Source organism: Myotis nattereri (assembly GCF_964212035.1).
Source record: "Myotis nattereri genome assembly, chromosome: 16".
Taxonomy (NCBI): domain Eukaryota; kingdom Metazoa; phylum Chordata; class Mammalia; order Chiroptera; family Vespertilionidae; genus Myotis; species Myotis nattereri.
The window spans coordinates 10,244,438-10,264,798 of NC_138091.1; the positions used below are offsets into that span (position 1 = coordinate 10,244,438).

General features: G+C 38.4%; 1 protein-coding gene across 1 annotated transcript in view; it reads left to right on the forward strand.

Annotated features, from left to right (window-relative positions):
* Positions 1-4,381: 4,381 nt before the first annotated feature.
* TEKT3 (tektin 3) overlaps positions 4,382-20,361 on the forward strand; it is a 36,988-nt gene continuing 21,008 nt past the window's right edge. The window contains exons 1-3 of the mRNA XM_081109631.1: positions 4,382-4,492; positions 13,790-14,397; positions 17,237-17,320. Coding sequence (XP_080965757.1) covers positions 13,819-14,397; positions 17,237-17,320 — 663 coding nt within the window. The 5' untranslated portion in view covers positions 4,382-4,492; positions 13,790-13,818. The remainder of the gene's footprint in view (positions 4,493-13,789; positions 14,398-17,236; positions 17,321-20,361) is intronic.

Sequence of the window (20,361 nt, forward strand, 5' to 3'; positions counted from 1 at the left end):
CTGATTTCTAACACAGCCCTCAAGGAAAATGGTATCATTAATATGGATGGTACAAATTGAAATAAAATCTGTTTCTAAGTTATTTCCAATAATAATGACAAAGAATACATTTCAAGAACTCACATTATTTAAAAATTTAGACTGCAAACATTTCTATTGCCCCTCTCACCTTTGACAATGCAAATGCTTCCAATTTCCTTGTATAATTAGCCATAAAAATGAAATGATGGAATTAAGAGAATTTAGAAGAAACAGGCAGATGAGAGACAGTAGGTTATAAAGGCAACATTTTATATTTTCATTCCTAATCATTCCCACTCACACTCCTGTATACCTCTTTCACCTTTATGTCTCCTTTTCCCTTCTTCATTTAGTTTTCCATGAGTCACCCTTTAACACACAATCCTCCCCCACCCTCCACATTCCTAGACAGGTTACTTACTTGTAGAAAGGGAACCATTATCAAATCACAACTGAATTAGATTTTTTAATTGAATACACAAATAAATCATTTATTTTGATATGGGTTTGGAGAATATCTGCAATTAGCTAGACATGGATATCAATTTTCTGTCTTTCTCTGACACATACTTTTAGGACACATTTTATTCTAAACCAGGGCTTTCCGAATGTGTTCAGTGTGAATGTTAACAAGTGTCCCATTTTAAAAACTGGGGTTGAATCCTGTTGGAAAATGCAACTGGTACATTAAAGACTCAGAATTCTCGTGTTAAAGAAACCCATTGAACTTTGCCCCAGAATCCATAAATGTATTTGATATAGAATTTTTATTGTTTGGTTTATTAGATAGCCTCTTTAATTGTCCTGGGAATGCACTTGGAGGAACACCACCTAAGGCAGGCAGAGGGTTCTTTTTCCTGTGCTAAAGGGCCAAGGAAAGGGTTCTCTGACTCTCTCAGCCTCCAAGGGCTGCTGCTCTGTGTGGAAACAGGCTGAAGCCAGCTACTTGCTGACTTCCTCAGCCACACTCATGGTGACAAGCTTCCCACGCGTTTCTCTTGCTCGGCCTGTTAAATCTTGTAGACCTTTAGAGGGTTTCACAGAGTGGCCGAGAGCCACTGTCAGCCTTCTGAGCCCCTGCTCTGTGGTCCCATTGAACTTTGTGCTGAAAACAAACATCTTCTTCAAGGATGCCAGTCCCAGAACTGTGAGGAGTTTGTGCCTAAATTCTCTTGGACCAGCCATTTTACCTGCTCTGTGGGCCCTACATCCTCTCATCTCGAGGATGTCTAGACTATTTAGGCTGACCTATGGAGGTGTTGTCCCTGTGAAAGTTGACTTGAAGGACTCCCAGCAGGGGACCTCTGCCCCAGAGCCAGCTTGCTCTGCTGCCACCAGGCTGAGACGAAGTAACTGAACAGGCCGTCAGCGTGGACTGCCATGGAGCGGGCAGAAGGGCCTTTCTCACGGGAGTGTTGAGGAGGCGAAGGCGTCATGGGTGTAAGGGTAGTGCCTGTCTTGCGCTATCACTCTAAGCTCCTTCTTCGTGGTTGGTAGCGTGTTTCTGAGTTATGACTTGTTTCCCTTTTATTTGCATACCAGAGAGGTGAAAACCATAGCAGGTAAAGTTGGGCAGAGCTGGTTCCAACCTGGCTTTTCCTCTTGCTGTCCGTGCGGCCTTGGGCATACTCCTCAACCTCTCTCCAAACCTCTTTTACCTCATCTAGAAACAATACTAGTCTGTCCCATACTGTGACTAGGAACAATCAACTGGGTGATGTAAGTAAAGCCCTAGAATAATATATGGTGTATGGCACTGAGTTAATGAAATACTAGCTATGATTTGTATTATTGCAGTGCAATAGTGGTGTGTGTGTGTGTGTGTGTGTGTGTGTGTGTGTGTGCAGATACAAGGAGTTTACAGTCTATGAAGTAATGCTAAAACATTAGTAAATCAAATAGATTATATGATACATGTGATACAAACTAACACAGGGAAGGAGAGATTCGGTTTTTTTGTTTTGTTTTTTAAAAAATATATTTTATTGGTTTTTTACAGAGAGGAAGGGAGAGGTCTAGAGAGTAAGAAACATCCATGAGAGAGAAACATCAATTAGCATATCTCTGGACTGTTTGCTTCTGAGTGAATGCAGATACCTTGTCTGGTTGGCATCAATTTGGTGAGTTTTCCTGCTCTGCCAAGGGGGGGCATGGCTCCCACTTCTGCTTTTGCTATAGCACATGGTGGAGGGCCACACGTAATAAGTACATAAACAAACACATGGAGCTACTGTCAGAACCTCTGTGTTTTATGAACATTGGAGCAGCCATGTAAGTGCTGGGGGGGGGGCGGTTTCTCTCACCATTCACACCACAGTTTGGAATCAGAAACAGTCTGACTTTCAATCCTTCAGTAAAACTGTGAGCTCAATTATGGGCGAGGTCTTTTGCCCCATAGAAGTTGTTAGAGGTGTGGATACACCCTTTCCAGTGCCAGGTAACTGCTGAGGACTCAATGGTGGGCAAGAGAGTCCTGGTTCCTCCCCTCCTGACAGTTATGTTCTGGAAGGGAACTCAGATGTTAGTTAAATAATTGTACAAATTAACTAACTGAAAAGTGTGCTAAATGCCATGAAGGAAAGGATCTGGGGAGTATAGCAGGGTGACGTAATTGAGCAGGGGGACTGCTTCTAGGACAGGGACATTTGAGGGGGAAGGTGGTCCAGGAAGAGGAAAAAGCATCTGCCAAGGTCCTGAGGTAGGAAACAGCATGGCACACAGGAAAACCTGAGCAAAGGCCAGTGTGGCCAGCACACAGTGAGGGAGGGAGAGAGGTGTGGTCTGAGGTCAGGGCCAGTAGGAAGGATGCAATCTTCCATGGTACTGGCCATAGTACAGTGTGTAGGTTTTATGATAAATGCAATGGAAGCTGTGACATCATCTTACATTTTAAAAAAGTTCACTTGGCTGGTATAGTAGGGCAAGATTAAAAACTAGAATCCCAGTTCTATAATTTCACCTATTTATTTTTCATTCACAAATTGAATAAATTTGATATTCAATTAGAAGTGATAATGTGCATTTTGATGTGTGCGAAAGCACAAATATTGTATGTCATTTTCAAGGAGTTTGCAGGAAATGAAATCTATTTTAGACCAGATGCAGGCCTTTGGCTGGTAGTATTTACTATGTCTATAGCTACAGGCATCAGCAAGGCCCATCTAGAATTCTAAAAATTAATACAAAAGTCAACACTCTATGCACAAGGAAAAAATAAAAATAAAAAATAACTCAGGGTAAAATGATTTTTTGACCAGAAATAGAAAGACTTGCTGGTAAGAAACATAGAAAAACAAAAAGGCAAGGTTGGCAGTGCCCCGGGCAGGGCCTGGGGTCAGGGTCTGGAACTTGTCTTGCCCAGTGCTGTGGCCAGGCTACCGAGTGGCTTCTGGTCAGTGGATGGTGTCTCCATTGTCGGAGGTGCCATGTTGCTTATGCAAACCCTTTGCAGGGTCATTTCAGCTTCTCTACTTCGGGTTTCTCTGAGTTCAGTTAGCTTGAATTAGCCTCTAATAAACCTGGAAAACACACAGAACTGAGTTTCTGGTTGGCAAAGCCGAGGCCCTCAACCCGTAGTTACTTCCCTTGTATCTGTTAGGGGGTGGCCAGCCTGCCCCATCCTGACAGCAAGCCCCCAGAATCAGCCTTCCGTGGGCCTTCACAGGACCTGCCAGGCACACCAAGAGGAGCTAACTGAGGGCCTCGTCCTCTTTAGCAGCAGAGGAGCCCAGGACTCTGCTCGTCCTTCCGACTGCTGCCTGGAAGGCTGCCCTGGGTTGGACAGATCTGAGTTTTAGTGCTTGGGTGACCTTGCCTAAGTCCGTGGGCTTCTCCAAGCTTGAGTGCCCTGGATCAAATGTAAACTCCTACAGGGCTGTAGGGGGTTGCGAGGATGAACGGTGATGGAAGACATGGCCTCGTTGGAATAGAATGGACTAGTGTTTACAGAAATATTAGCTCAAGAGAGAGGGAAAACCTCTAATCTTTTCCTTAGAGTGAGGAAGGAGGGGACGATCACTAGATAACGGCACCATGGCAGATCTGCCAGGCAGAAGACAGGAGTAAATGTGGGGTCTTGTCAGCATCCTGCGCCTTAGAGGGGCCACCAAGCTTGCGCAGCTAGAAGAGTCCGAATCAGGTACCAGAGACAGGCATCACCCAGCCATCTCTCTGGGGTTGTCCTTCACCCCTTTCACCTCCAGGGTCAGGCAGGGCTTCCCAGAGCCATGGTTACTAAGCGCGACAGCGTCCATGGTAACCTGTTCTTCCAGCTTCTGTCGCCGCCTCTCCACCCACTGGCCAATCGGCTCCTGGCCAGCCGACGGGGACGGCCGCTGACTGGTCCTCGGGCTCTGACGTCACGGCAAAGCGGTGCCAAGACCGAGCCGGTGGGGTTTGAGCCTCCCAGGACGTTAGTTGGTGGGTCTGCGACCCTTCTCGCTCCCCGCCCCTCACCTGGCACCTGCGACAGGTGAGTGGTCTCGCTGGCTCCTCGCTGAGGCGACCCCTCTAGAGGCCCCTTCCCCAAACAGGATTCTGACCTCAGAATTCGAGGCGAGGTCATGGACACCCTGGAATTCCTACCCCCTTCACTTCTCTACTCCCTCCCGCTCCCCGCCGCCCCCCCCCCAAAACACACACACACACACACACACACACACACACAAACCCACAGTCAGCCTATCCAGCCTCCACCCCCACACCTTCCTGATCTAAGTTTCTGAGGCTTTTGAAGGACTGAGAAGTAAACGCAGAACCCGGAGAAGGGGCATCCGAACCCCGGACCCTCCGCTAACTCCTGCATTTTCTTACACCTCCGAGCAGTGCTGTGCGTTGTCACTGTGATGTTTGTGTCCTCAGACACTGCTCCTCGTGCTTCCTGCTTCAGCTGGGTGCAGGCACGGCGAGGGCAGGACAGTCGCCTTGCCTCGGAGACAGTTCCTGAGATTCCTGCCCAGGCTGGTGTCGCCTCCCGCGCTGCCACTTCTGTGGGGCTCTGGCTGGGAAGCTCTGACTTGTATTTCGAATTTAGACCAAGCCCCTTTATGTTTTTTCCCTGGATGCTTTCCGTGTTCTGCTTCAATAAACATTGTCTACATGGGCAAAAGGACTCCTTTGGTCACTGAAAAAAGCAAGCGAATACTTTCACTGATAGGCAAAGTGTTTTTGAGGTATCTGATAAAATAGTCTTTGTCTGACCTAGAGTAAACTATTTCACAAAATAGTGTGTGTGAGCATCCATGTACCCATGCCTCATACAACAACAACAACCGTAAAACTGTTCCTGGCACAGATGAGGCCTCCCACGTGCCCTTGGGAATCCTGTTCCCTCTCTCCTTCCCCACTTCTACCCCAGGGCCAGCATTTAGTGTTTAAGTTTACATAGTGATATCATGCTATACATAGGTCATCCATTCTGTGAAAAGCTTTATATGACTTTATCACATATTATGCATGTGCACCCCAGTTGATGGTCTTTTTCAGGTTGTTTCCTTTAAAAACTTATTAGAAAGATATTCTTGTACACTCTAGTTGTGCACATGCTTAAGTTTCTCTAGGTAGATGTCAGAACGTTGAATTGCAGAATCACAGGGAATGCGCTGTTTCAACTCTATGAGATATGGGCACGTAGCTCTCTAATGTAGAGCAATTTAAACTTCCACCATCAATAAAGGAGTCCTTATAAAACTTTGAGTTTTTTGCAAGGGGGAGAGAAAGAGATTATTCAACTGTTTCTGCATTCTTATTTAATATATGCATAAAGATAAATTACTGAAACATTGAAGTCTGATTAAATTTCTTCTTCTGATTCTGGTACTTATTAATATATTGGGTCAGTGTTTTCTTTCTACTCCAGCTTAACACTGTATATTCATGTATCTGACCAAAAGAACCGAGCTTGTATGTGATCATTTCACGTTGTCACTCATCTGGGGCAGAGTGTGGGATGAGTTGTGGAAACCCTCGGCACTTGGCCTGCCTTCTGCAGAAAATGATCTATAGATTTTTATACCTTAAAATATTTATGATCTCAAAGTACTGCCTAAACGTGCTAATAAAATCTGTTTATCCAACTAGAGGCTACCCTTTGGGTTGTAAATCAAGTTTTCTAGTACTTAAAATCTCTGTGTGATTGATTATATTTTACCATGTTGATATTTATGAGATTATTATAGTATTTTACAGTGTGTAAATAATTTTTGAGCCCACATTAAATGAACACAGCCAAACATTGCATTTGACTTAGCAGCACATGTCTCATATCTTATGCTTTTGGTCGTGACAAAAAGTATAATTAAAAAAACAATTGCATGATTTAGGGAATTGATTTTTCTGCAGCTATTTTCATTTATTTTTCCAAAGAATGTGTTCAGTTTACTTAGAAAGATGGTATATCTATATATATAAAAGCCTAATATGCTAAGTGTCCGACTATTCGACCATTTGACCAGTCTCTATGATGCGCACTGACCACCAAGGGGCAGACACTCTAACTGGTTGGTTAGCTTGCTGCTGGGGTCCAGCCACTGGGGACTGGACAAGACAGGCTGGGCATACCCTGGAGCCCTCCTGCAGTCCCTCCCCAACCTCAATTTCCAATCGTGCACCAGTGGGGTCCTTGGGCCTGGTCTGCACTCTCTCACAATCTGGGACCCCTCAGGAGATGTCGGAGAGCCAGTTTCTACCCAATTCCCACAGGTCAGGCTGAGGGACCCAACTGGTGCACAAACCTGTGCACTGGGCCTCTAGTTTATAATAACAGTTAATGATCTTAACTGAGTATGTGTCTCACCCTCCTAGGAAGTGACTGAGATAGAATTTAGAGAATAATTTAAACATTGGAAAAGGCAAAGTGTCAAAGTACACATAGGCTTTTAAAAACAGGTATTATTTCTTCCTTAAAACTATGGTAGAAATCATCAGTAAACTCATCCGGGCCTGAAGATTTCGTTGATGAAAGATTTTAAACTATAGATTCAATTCTTTAATTACTATGAAACTATTCGTGACATCTGTTTCTTCTTTAGTTAGTATTGGTCTTGAAATAAATTTGTCATCTACATTGTCGAATTTCTTGGCATAACGTTGTTAGTAATATTGCTTCATTACTTTTCTAATGTTGTCAGGGTCTATAGCAATATCCCCTCTTTTATTCCTAATATTAGTAATTTGTCCTCCTTTGTTTCCTCTTTTTCTTTATCTTGATCAACCCAGAAAGAGATTTATCAATTTTACTATTAGGATTTTATTGCCCGCCCCCCATTTTCCCTTTATTGATTCTTCTCTCTTTATTATTTCCTTCCTCCTAGTTGAGATTTACTTTGTTTTCTAGCTCTTAAAAAATGAAAGAATAGATTACTGATTTTAGCTCATTCTTATTTTCTGATATAAGCATTTAAAGCTATGAACTTGCCTCTTAACACTACTTTAGCTGCATTTCACAATTAGATATGCTGTGTTTCCATTGTCATTTAGTTCAAAATATTTTCCAGTTTCCCATGCAATTTCTTCATTGACCTCGAGGATATTTAAAATCATGTTGTTTAATTTCCTGCTATTTGAGGATTTCCAAATACCTTACCATTACTGATTTCTAATTTAATTCTGATATGGTCAGAGAAAATACTCTGCATGATTTCAATATTTTAAATTTATTTAGACTTGTTTTATGGTTCAGAATATCGCCTACTTGGTGAATGTTCTTTGTGCAGTTGGAAATATTGTGTAATCTGATGTTTTGGGTGGAGTGTCCTATACATATATTAGATGCAGTTAATTGTAGTGTTCAAATATCCTATCACCAACTCCTTTCTGTTTGTTCTACTACTGACAGATGAGTGTTGAACGATCCACCTATGCCTGTGGATTTGTTCCTCTTTACTTTAGTTCTGCTAGTTATGCTTCATGTGTTTAAAATTCTGATAATGGTTAAATAGACATGTAAGATAATTTATTTGTTATCTCCCTTATTAATCAATTTATCCTGTTTCTCTCTTCATCTTTGATAATATTTCTTGTTCTAAAATCTACTTGGTTTGATAGTAATATAGCCACTTCAGTATTCTTTTTATTAGTGTTTACATAGCATATACTTCTCTATACTTTGGTTTTTAACTTATCTGTATTTTGTGTTTTTCACTACACAGCATACAGTTTAATATTGCTTTTTTAAATTCAGTTTAAAAATCTTTGCCTTTTCATTTGATTGTTAAACCACTTGTTGTAAATGTCAGTACCAATATGATTGGGGTTCCTGTCCATCATCTTGCTGTTTGTTTTCTCTGTCTTATTTTTGTCTCTCTTATCTTGAATTAATTGTATGTCTTTTGTACGCATTCCCTGTTTTCCCCTCCACTTTTGGCTTATTAGTGTTAACTCTGTTTTATTTTTTTCTTAGAGATTGCTCAAGGTCAGCAGTTCAAAAACATTCTGGTCTTAGAACCCCTTTATATTCAAATGACTTCATGCTGGACCTAAAGAGCTTTAGTTTAAATGGATTACATCTCTTGATATTTATTATATTAGAAATTTAAAATTAAAAAAATAATTATTTAGAAAAATAACCTTAAAAACCCATTGTTCAGTAATATAAATAACAGTTTCTTTATTTAAAAATCTGTTTTCTGAAACAAAATAACTAGTGATAAGAGTGACATTGTTTTATATTTTTGGCAAAGCTTTAAAATTTCTTAGTGGCTGGGTCCTGCACTCAGTCTGTTGTGATGTATCACGTCACAGCTGGAAAACTTGTAAATTTGTGAGAGAATGAGTGAAGAAGGCAAATGGTATCTAAGTATTTACTATGCAAATACAGTGTGTCCTCCAAAAAATGTATATACACTTTAACAGCTGATAGTTCAATTGATGTTTCTTTCTTTTCAGATTTAACTCATTATAATTAAAGATGGCAGCCAAAGTCTGTGTAATTTTGGGAGTACACCCTGTAGTTTTGACCTTGTCACCCCTGAAGGTTTTAGACAAGCCCATAAATTCCTGGCTTACATCCTAAGAACTGCTGCCCTAAAGCTTATAATATGCATTTTAACTTATTGCAGTATATACTTAAGTTCCATTGTTCCATTTTAGTTATAAAATAAGACCCTTACAAGAATACATTCCACTTTAGCTCTCCCATCATTTGTGCTATTATTACCATATAATTTACTTCTAATTTGCAAATAAACTGCATATTTTTTTTATTATTATTACTTTAAACAACCATCTTTTATGGAAATTTAAAAGTTAAAAAAGTTTTATATTAGAACACATGCTTACCATTCCTGACACTTCATTTGTTTGTTTAGATCCAAATTTCCATCTGGTATAATTTCCTTTTGCTTGAAGAATTTCCTTTAACAATTCTTTTAGAGCAGTTCGTCTGCTGATGAATTCTCTTGGCTTTTGTTTTTATGGAAAAAAAAATATTTCACCTTCATCTTTGAAGAATATTTTCACCAGATGCAGAATTCTAGGCTTACACTTTCTTCCAGCTTTTAAAGATGTCTGATTGTCTTACACAGTTTCTGACCAGAATTCTGCACTAATTCTTATCTTTGTTCCTTTGACTCTGATTTAAAGTTTTTCCCTTTATTGTGGATTTTTAGCAATTTGGTTATGATGAGTTTTGAGGCCATGTAGTGGTGGTGACAGTGCATGTGGGCATGCGCACATGGGTGTGTATTTATCTTCTTGAATTGTGTGGAGCTTCTTAGATCTAGGGATTTGTAGTTTTCATAAAATTTGAGAAATATGTAGCCATTGTTTCTTCAAAGGTTTTTTTTTTTTTCCTCCCTTTTCTTTAAGACACTCCAAGTACATGATGTTACCATTTGGACATTGTACCATAGATTGCTGAGGTTCTTTTTATTTTTTTATTTTTTTTTTAGTTTAAAAACTCTTCTTTGGCTTGGTTAGTTTGAAGCTCACTAATCTTTACATCTCCTGTATCTAATATGCTGAAAATCCCATGTAGTGAAATTATGCAAGTATATGTTGTATATTTTATTGATAAATCCATTTGGCTCCTTTTTAGATCATCCATGTCTCTGTTATGTTCTTGTTCTTTAAATGTGCGTACATAATTTGCTGGTGCCATCACATTTTGCTATTCATAGGCTTGTTTCTATTGACTGAGTTTTCTCCTGATTAAGGAGAAATGTCTGCTTCTTGTCATGCCTGGACTTGTTTGATCAGATGGTGGACACCGTGATGTTATATATTTGATGTTGTCAGGCAGTTTAATGACTTGTGGAGTAGTTTAATCTCTTTGAGGTCTCTTTTTAAGTTTGCTAGAGTGAGTTTTCTTTTTTTTTTAATATATTTTATTGATTTTTTACAGAGAGGAAGGGAGAGAGATAGAGAGCCAGAAACATCGATGAGAGAGAAACATCGATCAGCTGCCTCCTGCACATCTCCCACTGGGGATGTGCCCGCAACCCAGGTACATGCCCTTGACCGGAATCGAACCTGGGACCCTTCAGTCCACAGGCCGACGCTCCATCCACTGAGCCAAACCGGTCTTGGCGAGAGTGAGTTTTCAATAGCTGCATTCTAGAAGTAGTTCAGCCCCGTCTCTAATGTGTGACCTATCTGGGTCTCCATGGAATGTTCCAGGTGTTTACCAATAACTCTCCATTCTGACTGGTGCAAGTCTCTCCACTCTCTGTGGGCTCTAGAAATGTTTCAGCTGACAGTCTGCCATCATTCTTCGCCAAGGTCTGTGGAAGGTCCCTTGATGTACCGGCAGCCTATCAAGCAGCCAAGACTCACTGTGTAGATTGGAGCTCTTTCTCTGTACAGCCTGCATTATTCCAGGACCTGCTTCACAACTTAGAGCTGTTTCAGTGCCTTCAGTTCTGATCTGATTTCCTTAACTTACGAATGCTGCCAGGCCCTGTGTTTCCTGTGAGAAGGCTTACCTTATCTGTTTCTCTTCTTTCACGGATCGGAGTCCTGTGAGGATTTTTTGTCCAATATAGGAAAACTATTTCATGTATGCCTAGTTTTTATAGGTAAGAGGCTAGGTCTAGTTTTTATTTCTCTATCATGGTTGGAGAATGAATCTATGTTGAGTTTTTGAGTATTTCTTAGGCAATGACACTCTCAATATGTTTTATCAGTAATGACCCAAAATACAAGGCATTGCTATGCTGTTGTCTTTTGTTCAGCCTTTCTGAGTGATGTGTGAGATGGCTGACTGAATCTTGAACTTCAGCGTGGCCGTGGAATGTTGTCTCCATGTGAAACTTACTGCCATATATAAGGAGCTCTCCATCTGTGAACTTTACACAGCCGAGCTTTATGCTTCAGATTCCAGGTTCTAAATTATATCTCACCCCTAATGAACCTTTGCATCTTCACACATCATCCCTTGGAGAAATGACCATGGGTCAATATTTAACAAAGATAGCTCCTTCAAGATTTGAACATAATAGGTGTTGTGTAAATACATGTGGTAATCCTGCACTTGGAAACCACTGGCTGAAGGATCAAATGAGACATTCACTTTTAGAGCCTTTACTGTTGAGAATTAAGAAAAGTCATGTGAAGCTTCTTGCTGAAAGAAAACTACTGGATTATTTCCAGATTTGACTTGGGGAAGAGGTTAGAGCTAAGAACAGCCCAAGGTTTACTATGAGGATGCTAAGGTCTCAAGTTACTTTGAATTTGTTGTTTCAAAAGGCAGTGTTTAAGTTTCATAGTTAAGGGAAGAACTGCAAGTGGTTACTAAGGTTTCTTTTTTACCATCATACTCTAAGCATGGCCAGTATATGTGTGGGGGCAATGGGAAGGAAGAATTGAGGGAAAGTCAGGGATCTAAGCTCAGGTGGGACACCCCACTGGCAGTGGGCAGCTATTTTATCACATGTGGTCCAAGTGGATTTTTATTTGACCACAATTTTACAGATAGATTATTTTGTGGTTTGAATACCAAAGGCTTCAAGACATAGCTATTTGAATAATTGAATGATTTTTATTCTGAGAAGGTTATGGAATTGAATCTGATTTGATTTTTCCTTTTCAGTAAATGGATCCATAGGCATTAACCTCAAACAGAATGATATTTAGATGCTGAAAAGTATGTCATAAGCTGTGGTAACCTTCACTTTTTGGACTAATAATGACCATAATTTTCAGAAAATAAAATATTTTCAACTGGTAAAAAAAGATGAAGTAGATCTGTATGTTTTAGTGGGAAAAGTCCAAAACATAGAGGCATGTTCCAAAATAATACTTATAATGATTAAGATAATTTACTTTATGTATTAAAAATCTCTGTGCATATGAATAAATGGTGTATGTATGCAGGTTTAAAAACAATATATATGTTGTCATATGAAGAGGAAAAATCTGGAGAGATACAACTATTAATGAACTATCCATGGTGTCTACTTCTGAGTTCACTTTTGGGAGGGAGAATGGATATTTACCTTTTATTTTATATATTCCTCTGTATTAGTAATTTTATTTATTTATTTATTTATTTTATTATTTTATTATTATTATTTTTATTGCTTAAAGTATTACAAAGGGTATTACATATGTGTCCTTTTTTTCGCCCGCCCTTGACAGTCCCCTAGCCTCCCATATCCCCCAATGTCTTATGTCCATTGGTTATGCTTATATGCATGTATACAAGTCCTTTGGTTGATCTCTTACCCCCCTCCCTCCTGGCCCCCAACCCTCCCCGGCCTTCCTGCTGCAGTTTGACAATCTGTTTGAGGCAGCTCTGCCTCTGTATCTATTATTGTTCAAAAGTTTATAATGGTCTCTATTATCCATGAATGAATGAGATCATGTGGTATTTTTCCTTCATTGACTGGCTTATTTCACTTAGCATAATGCTCTCCAGTTCCATCCATGCCATTGCAAATGGTAAGAGTTCCTTCCTTTTTAGAGCAGCATAGTATTCCATCGTGTAGATGTAGCACCGTTTTCTAATCCATTCATCTACTGATGGGCACTTAGGCTGTTTCCAGATCTTAGCTATGCTGAATTGTGCTGCTATGAACATAGGGGTGCATATATCCTTTCTGATTGGTGTTTCTGGTTATTAGTAATTTTAGAAGTTGGTATTTATTGAGCATTTACTATGTTCCCAGAACTGTGCTAAAGCATTCCACATCCTTAGCATTGTCTTACTCAATCCTCAAACCTCAGTGCCTCAGTGGCGTCCCTAGAATGTTCATATTGTAAGTGCTTACAGGTGCCAAGTTGTCAGGAAGGGGATCTAGTTACTTGCCTTGAGCTATGTTTGCCTACCAAGCACAGCATTATAACCTAGATTGTGTGGGGGATGCTGCCAAGCAACACCTTGCTGCTAATACCCCTCATAACAATCCAAAGAAGTACTATTATTCCCAATTGAAAGATGAGGAAACTGAGGCACAAAGAGATTAAGTAATTTGCCCAATGTCACATGGCTTGTAAATAGAAGAGCCAAGATTTGAACCCCTATCTGTTAAAATGCATAGTTTAGGCTCTTAATTTGAATTTATTGTAGGACAATATTACTTCTTGTAACTTGAAAATATTTTAAAAAATCAAATAGCCAATGTGATTTTTTAATATATTTGGCAACATGGAAATGAAAAAATATTGGAATATATTATCACTGGTAAAGGTGGGTATCAGAGTAAAACAAATACGTATTAGGGAGCACTGCTACTAATACTAAGTCAGATGTGGCCTTTTATTTGTAAATTCTCACCAAAGATTAAATTATGTGACTGTCTATTTTTACCTTCCCCCCCCCCCTTTTAAACAGGAGAGATTTACAAGTAGTGTTTGAGCATCATGGAGTTTTTAGGTTCAACTTTAACGGCAACTTATGCCCATCCTAAACCAACACCAACCAACTTTCTACCAGCGATCGGTTCTCTGACATCAAGCTATAAGGACCGCTTCCCCCACTCCAATATGACCCATAGCTTAAGTCTTCCTTGGAGACCGAGCACATACTACAAAGTAGCTGCTGACTCACCAACCTTGGGCCCCTACTGCACCAGATCTCAGAAGGTGTCCGAGAGCACCATGCTCCCCTTCGTTTCCAATAGAACCACTCTCTTCACGCGGTACACTCCTGATGATTGGTATAGGTCCAATTTAACCAACTATCAAGAATCCAACACTTCCCGACATAATTCAGAGAGTCTAAGAGTAGATACATCTCGCTTGATTCAAGACAAATATCAACAAATAAGAAAAACCCAGGCAGATTCCACTCAAAATTTGGGAGAACGAGTCAATGACATAGGATTTTGGAAATCTGAAATAATTCATGAGCTGGATTCAATGATTGGAGAGACAAATGAACTAACTGATGTTAAGAAAAAATTGGAGAGGGCTTTGATGGAGACGGAAGCCCCTCTTCAGGTAAATATAAGGCCTAATGATTAATGACTCCGTTGTTATGATTATAATTCACTGGTTGAATTTCTGAGGTTATTTATTGGTTGAATTGGGTTTTATTTCACCTGTAGAAGTCAGCCCCTATCAATAAATTTTTAACTGGTGCCAGTAATGTTAAAACAATTGCTATTTTTACACATTATACAGAACAATCATATAAGCAGAAAGAATTCTGAATGCAAGGCAAATGAGGCTAATTAAAGAGACACCTTGTAACATACAATATATTTAAGAGATGGGGAGATGAAATTTTCATCTTGGTCATTGATGTCCCTGGATTAACATAAACAACATTTGGGGGAAAAATACACCCATAAAACCAACTATTTGTTTAGTCTGGGTTGTGAAATGCCTGTGTATTCAGTATAATTCCATTTCTTGGCACAAGGAAGTGATCAAATGAGACTTTCCATATATATGTATTCTTGATATAATTGATTTCAGAGAGAAAGGGAGAGGGAGAGATAGAAACATCAATGATGAGAGAGAATCATTAATCGGCTGCCTCCTTCATGTCCCCTACTGGGGATCAAGCCTGCAACCCAGGCATGTGCCCTGGCCAGGAATTGAAGCGTAACCTTCTGGTTCATAGGTTGACGCTCAACCATGGAGCCACACCAGTCGGGCCAAATGAGATTTTCTTAGGAGATGGAATAGTTTGGTTGAATAGAGAAATGGGACTGATGTTAAGCCAGTTGGGGTCATGGAGGCCACATTGCAGTTGGTTACTGGCCTCTGACCAGGCTTCTGAGTGGACTCAAATTGCCTCCAACCTTCTGAGTGTGTGAGGGCACTCCAACCTCATTCTATACACCATCACTGAAGACATTCTGTGTGTGTGTGTGTGTGTGTGTGTGTGTGTGTGTGTGTGTGTGTGAGCAAAGCTCATGCCATTTTTATATTTGTGTGACTTATTTGCCACATGATAAGCATTTTTCATAGTTTATTGTTACATCTGTACTGGCAGTTTGTTGGAGACCCCTACACACTGTTACTCTTTTTGTGCCCCCTCCCCATTAAAAACAAGCACATACAAATACATGCAACCCACCAGAAATTTTAAGAGAGGTTGATAGACACTAACTATGTCATTTTAAAGTAACTCATGAATCGTTTTGAGGGATTAGAAGCCCTTCCATACTTTCTCTGTGCTCCATTCAGTGTGAGGATTTCTGGTCTATTCTACACCCTGCTACACCCAACCTCACTTACTTTAAATTATCCTGAAAAGTGCTCCTCTCAGAGATGACTACTTTCAGTGAGATGGTTCTCACTTGAATTGAATTTTTTCTTCAATATTTGCCCAAAAGTTTTTGATTATTTATTATCAACATAGTATCTGAAGGCCCTGATTAAAATTAGTCATGTAAACTGATCTCTCTCAAAAGAGAAGATATAGATTGTCAACTCATGAAAAAATGTTAAAACTTCATAAAATGCTAATTAAATCAATGAAGGAACCATCTTTGGCCTATAAAATTAACAAAAAAATCGATAATGTCTAGGATTGGCAAAGTTCAGAAAGTGGACACTTTCATATATTGCTGGTAGGACTGTGGAAAGAAGAATCTTCCTGGAAAGTGATTTAGTAATACACGTTAAAATAATCAGAGTTCCTGTCAACTCATTAATCATCATCTATCAGATGTAAATTGCACTATTAAAAAATTAAAGATTCACTCAAAGATTTTGCTTAATAATATTATATCTGGACTATAATGTTCATACTATTATATTTTAAAAAATTTTCAATTTAACATTATAAAGTCACCACATAGCATGACATAGTCTTTGAAAAAGTATTACATAATGTTCTCTCATACTTAGTTTATTGTTAGCAATCTAAACTATTTTCCATTGGTGCCATTAATATACTTTGTCTCAAAGATTATTTTATGAATAGGGTCTATCATTTAATGTCAACCCTAAAAAGCATAATATAAAATTATAAAGACACTATAATCTCTGTTTTGTTAAAAACAAACAAACAAAACACTGATAGGAGTATGGCTAAATCATCTTCTATTTGTCTGTATTTTTCTCTTTAATGGATAAGACAATTTTATTTTTATAATTGCCTTTTTAAAAATAATAGCTTGGATTTTGGCTACACAAATATTTTGGTGTCTTTAAAGACAATCATTTGGTTTTTTTTCTCTTACTCTTCTTATAGAAAATATTTGGAGATAATATAAATAATACCTTGAAGACTCAGATTATTGAAGTATTTCTGTAGAAGAAATTAACACCAAGTAATTTTCTCAGGTGCTAATTTGTGGAGATCAAGTTGATACTATCTGCTTCATTTTGTCAGCTCTCCAAATTAGGAAAAATTTCCAACCACAATTGAAGAGCTAACTCTTTACCTTCTATCTAGAACAAGGGATTTTTTTTAAAAAAAAAGTATATTTTATTGATTTTTTTACAGAGAGGAAGGGAGAGAGATAGAGAGTTAGAAACATCGATGAGAGAGAAACATCGATCAGCTGCCTCCTGCACATCTCCTACTGGGGATATGCCCGCCACTCAGGTACATGCCCTTGACCAGAATCGAACCTGGGACCTTTCAATCCGCAGGCCGACGCTCTATCCACTTAGCCAAACCGGTATCAGCTAGATTCACAAGGGATTTTCTTACTAGTAGTTGTCATGGTTGGTTTGATCCTACATTTCCAACAAAATGGCTTGAAAAGTTGGTATTGGGAGTGTTTGCTGACTTGTGTTAGAAGCAGGTCATTAGACACTCAGGTCACTGGTGTTAGTCAGTTTGTGTTAGAGGTTTTTCTAATCTGTGTATCTGCAGGTAGCTCGAGAATGTCTGTTTCATCGAGAGAAGAGAATGGGCATCGACCTAGTTCACGATGAAGTAGAAGCAGAGCTGCTGACGGTAAATATGGGGGAAATGCTTCAACCAGAAACTTAGCTGCCAACATGCATTTAATGTTAAAACAAAAGTGATGTTACATCTAGCCACTTATAAATAAGAAATTATAACATCAAGTGTTTAAAGCATTTAGAAAACAACCTTTTTAGGCTAGAAAAGTAATAGATATTTATTTAGAGAATTTGAAAGATACAGAAAAGGATAAAGAAAGATAAAAATCACCTGGATATGACTTACACAGAAATCACTATTAATTTGGGGGCATTTAAGCTTTCTTTTTATTAAATACTTAGATAGATACCACCCAACTTAAAGACACACAGACATGTCTTCAGGATTAGAAATATACACCCAACTTAAAGACACACAGACATGTCTTCAGGATTAGAAATATACAGTATATATGAATTTGATTAGTGATTTTTTTTCTAGATCAGTGTTCAATGGTGATTATTAAATATACATGTGGGAAGGGAGCACTGTTTTAAAAAAGATCTTTTTTAGAGCAGTTTTAGGTTCACAGCGAAATTGAGAGGAAGGTACATATAATCCCTGTAGTCACACATGCATAGCAGCCTCAGTTACCAATACCCCCTACCAGAATGGTACATTTGTTATACATGATGAACCTACATGGATATATCATCTTCACCCAAAGTCCATAGTTTACCCATAGGGCTCACTCTTGGTGGTGTAGATCCTATGGGTTTGGACAAATGTACAATGACATGCATCCTCCCTTATGGAATCATACAAAGTATTTTCACTGCCCTAAGAATTCTCTGTGTTCTGCTGATTTACATCCCTAACCCCAATAGTGCTTTATTCATTTAAAATTTTGTATTGGTTATTATTTCCACACATCATTATATATGCTTTAATACATGATTTTAATGGTTACATCATGATCCACTATCATTTTTTTTTGAAAAATCAACCTTCTCTTTTTTAATAGTTAGATTGTTTCCATTATTATTATTATTATTATTATTATTATTATTATTATTTTGTTCTTATATTTTAATAACATTGCAGTGTACAAATATATTATTGATAACTACATGTATTTTTATTATTTCCTTAGAATACATTTCAAAAAATGTAACTGGTGTGTCAAAGGGTATAAGCATTCGGAAAGCTTTTGGTGTATAGCCAAATTGCCATCAGAATCTTATTGTTATATCTGCACTCCCATTTGATTCTCCCACTATGCTCTCTTCTACCTCCCACCAATTCAATATGACTTACTTCTAAGTCATACTGAACTTTATTTACTAGGCTTGCTACCACAGATGTCTGCCATTTCTTAAGATTAGCCATTATATGCCTGGGCCCTTCCTAATCTCTCTCTCTCTCTCTCTCTCTCTCTCTCTCTCTCTCTCTCTCTCTCTTCTTAGCCATATCCTCTATTAAGCATTAATTTTATATCCCTAAGTACCTGTCAAACATATTTACATTGGTGACTCAATTTTTGGTTTACATTCATCAAGCCTAAAAGTGAGCTTTTCTTCTATCTTGATGTCTTCTGCTTTCTGCTTTCTATTAATGGTACCAAGGTTCCCCCATTACCATGGCATGTCTTGCTGACTCCCATCATCTCTGTAATCAGTTTCCAGCTCCTGTACATTGTTCCTCTGATTTGTTTCTCACCTCTCTCTTTTCCACTTAATTTTCCCTAACATTGTTCTAAATCATCCTTTCCTCCTTCATAGCTGATAAATGTGAAATCTGCAGATGCCTTGTTGTCACTGAGATCCATAAATTATAAGCCACTTCTAATAGTTTGACTTCATGAGTTTGCCCACAAACACACTAAAGCATTTCTAAGAGATTTCATTTGAAACTTGGCTACTTTAGTTAAAGTTTCCATAATTCTAGCTCTCAAAATTTCACCCTGTGAAGGCTTTTAAAATATCAGTGATTAGGTCCAACTTCCAGAAATTCTGATTCAAATCTGGAGTGGGGACTAGGCATTGATATTTAAAAATATTCCCCAAATAATTTTAATTAGCATCCAGAGTTTAGAAGCACTTTTTTAAAACTACAAAATAGTATCGATAGAAGTTAATATCTAAATAAATTATCATATTATGTTCATATATTGGAAGACTTAAATAGTGTTAAGATGGTAGTACTTCCTAAAATGATCCATAGATTCAACACAATTCCTTTCAAAATCCCCAGCTAATTTCTTTATAAGAATTGGCAAGCACATCCTAAAATTTACATCAAACTTCAAAGGATGCAGAATAGTCAAAATAATATTGAAAAAGAAGAAAGTCGGAGGACTTACACTTCTTGATTTCAAAACTTACTACAATGCTACAATACAAGGATAGACATATAGATAAATGGAATAGCATTTGAGAATCCAGAAATAAGCGCACATTTATGATTAATTAATCTTCAGCTGGGTGCCAAGTTTATTCAAATGGGAAAGGGCTATTTTCTTCAACAAACGGTGCTTAGATAGTTGGATTTATTTACATACAAAGAACCAAAGTTGGCCCCCTACCTCCCACCATACAAAAAAAGTTGAGTCAAAATGGATGAAAGACATAAATGTAAGAGCTAAAACTTTAAAACTCTAAGAAGAAAACATAGCCATACATATTTATGACACTGGAATAAGCAGTAGTTTCTTAAATATTATACCAAAAGCACAAACAATATAAGAAACAAATAGATACACTTGGACATCATCAAAAGGAAAAATTTTGATAATTCAAAGAACATCATCAACAAATTGAGAAGACAATCACAGAATGGAAGAAGACATTCTTTGCAAATCACACATCTGATAAGGGACTTGTATCTAAAAGAAAAAAAGAAAACTCTTACAACTGAAAACAAAAACAAACAAAAAACCTAGTTCAAAAGTGGGCAGAGTCTGAATAGGGAGTTCTCCAAAACTCCAGAGGGTATAAAAATGGCTAATAAGCATAAGAAAAAATGCTCAGCAATATTAGTCATCAGGGAAATTCAAATAAAACCACAATGAAATATCACTTCATACCCATTAGGATGGCTAAACTAAAAAATAC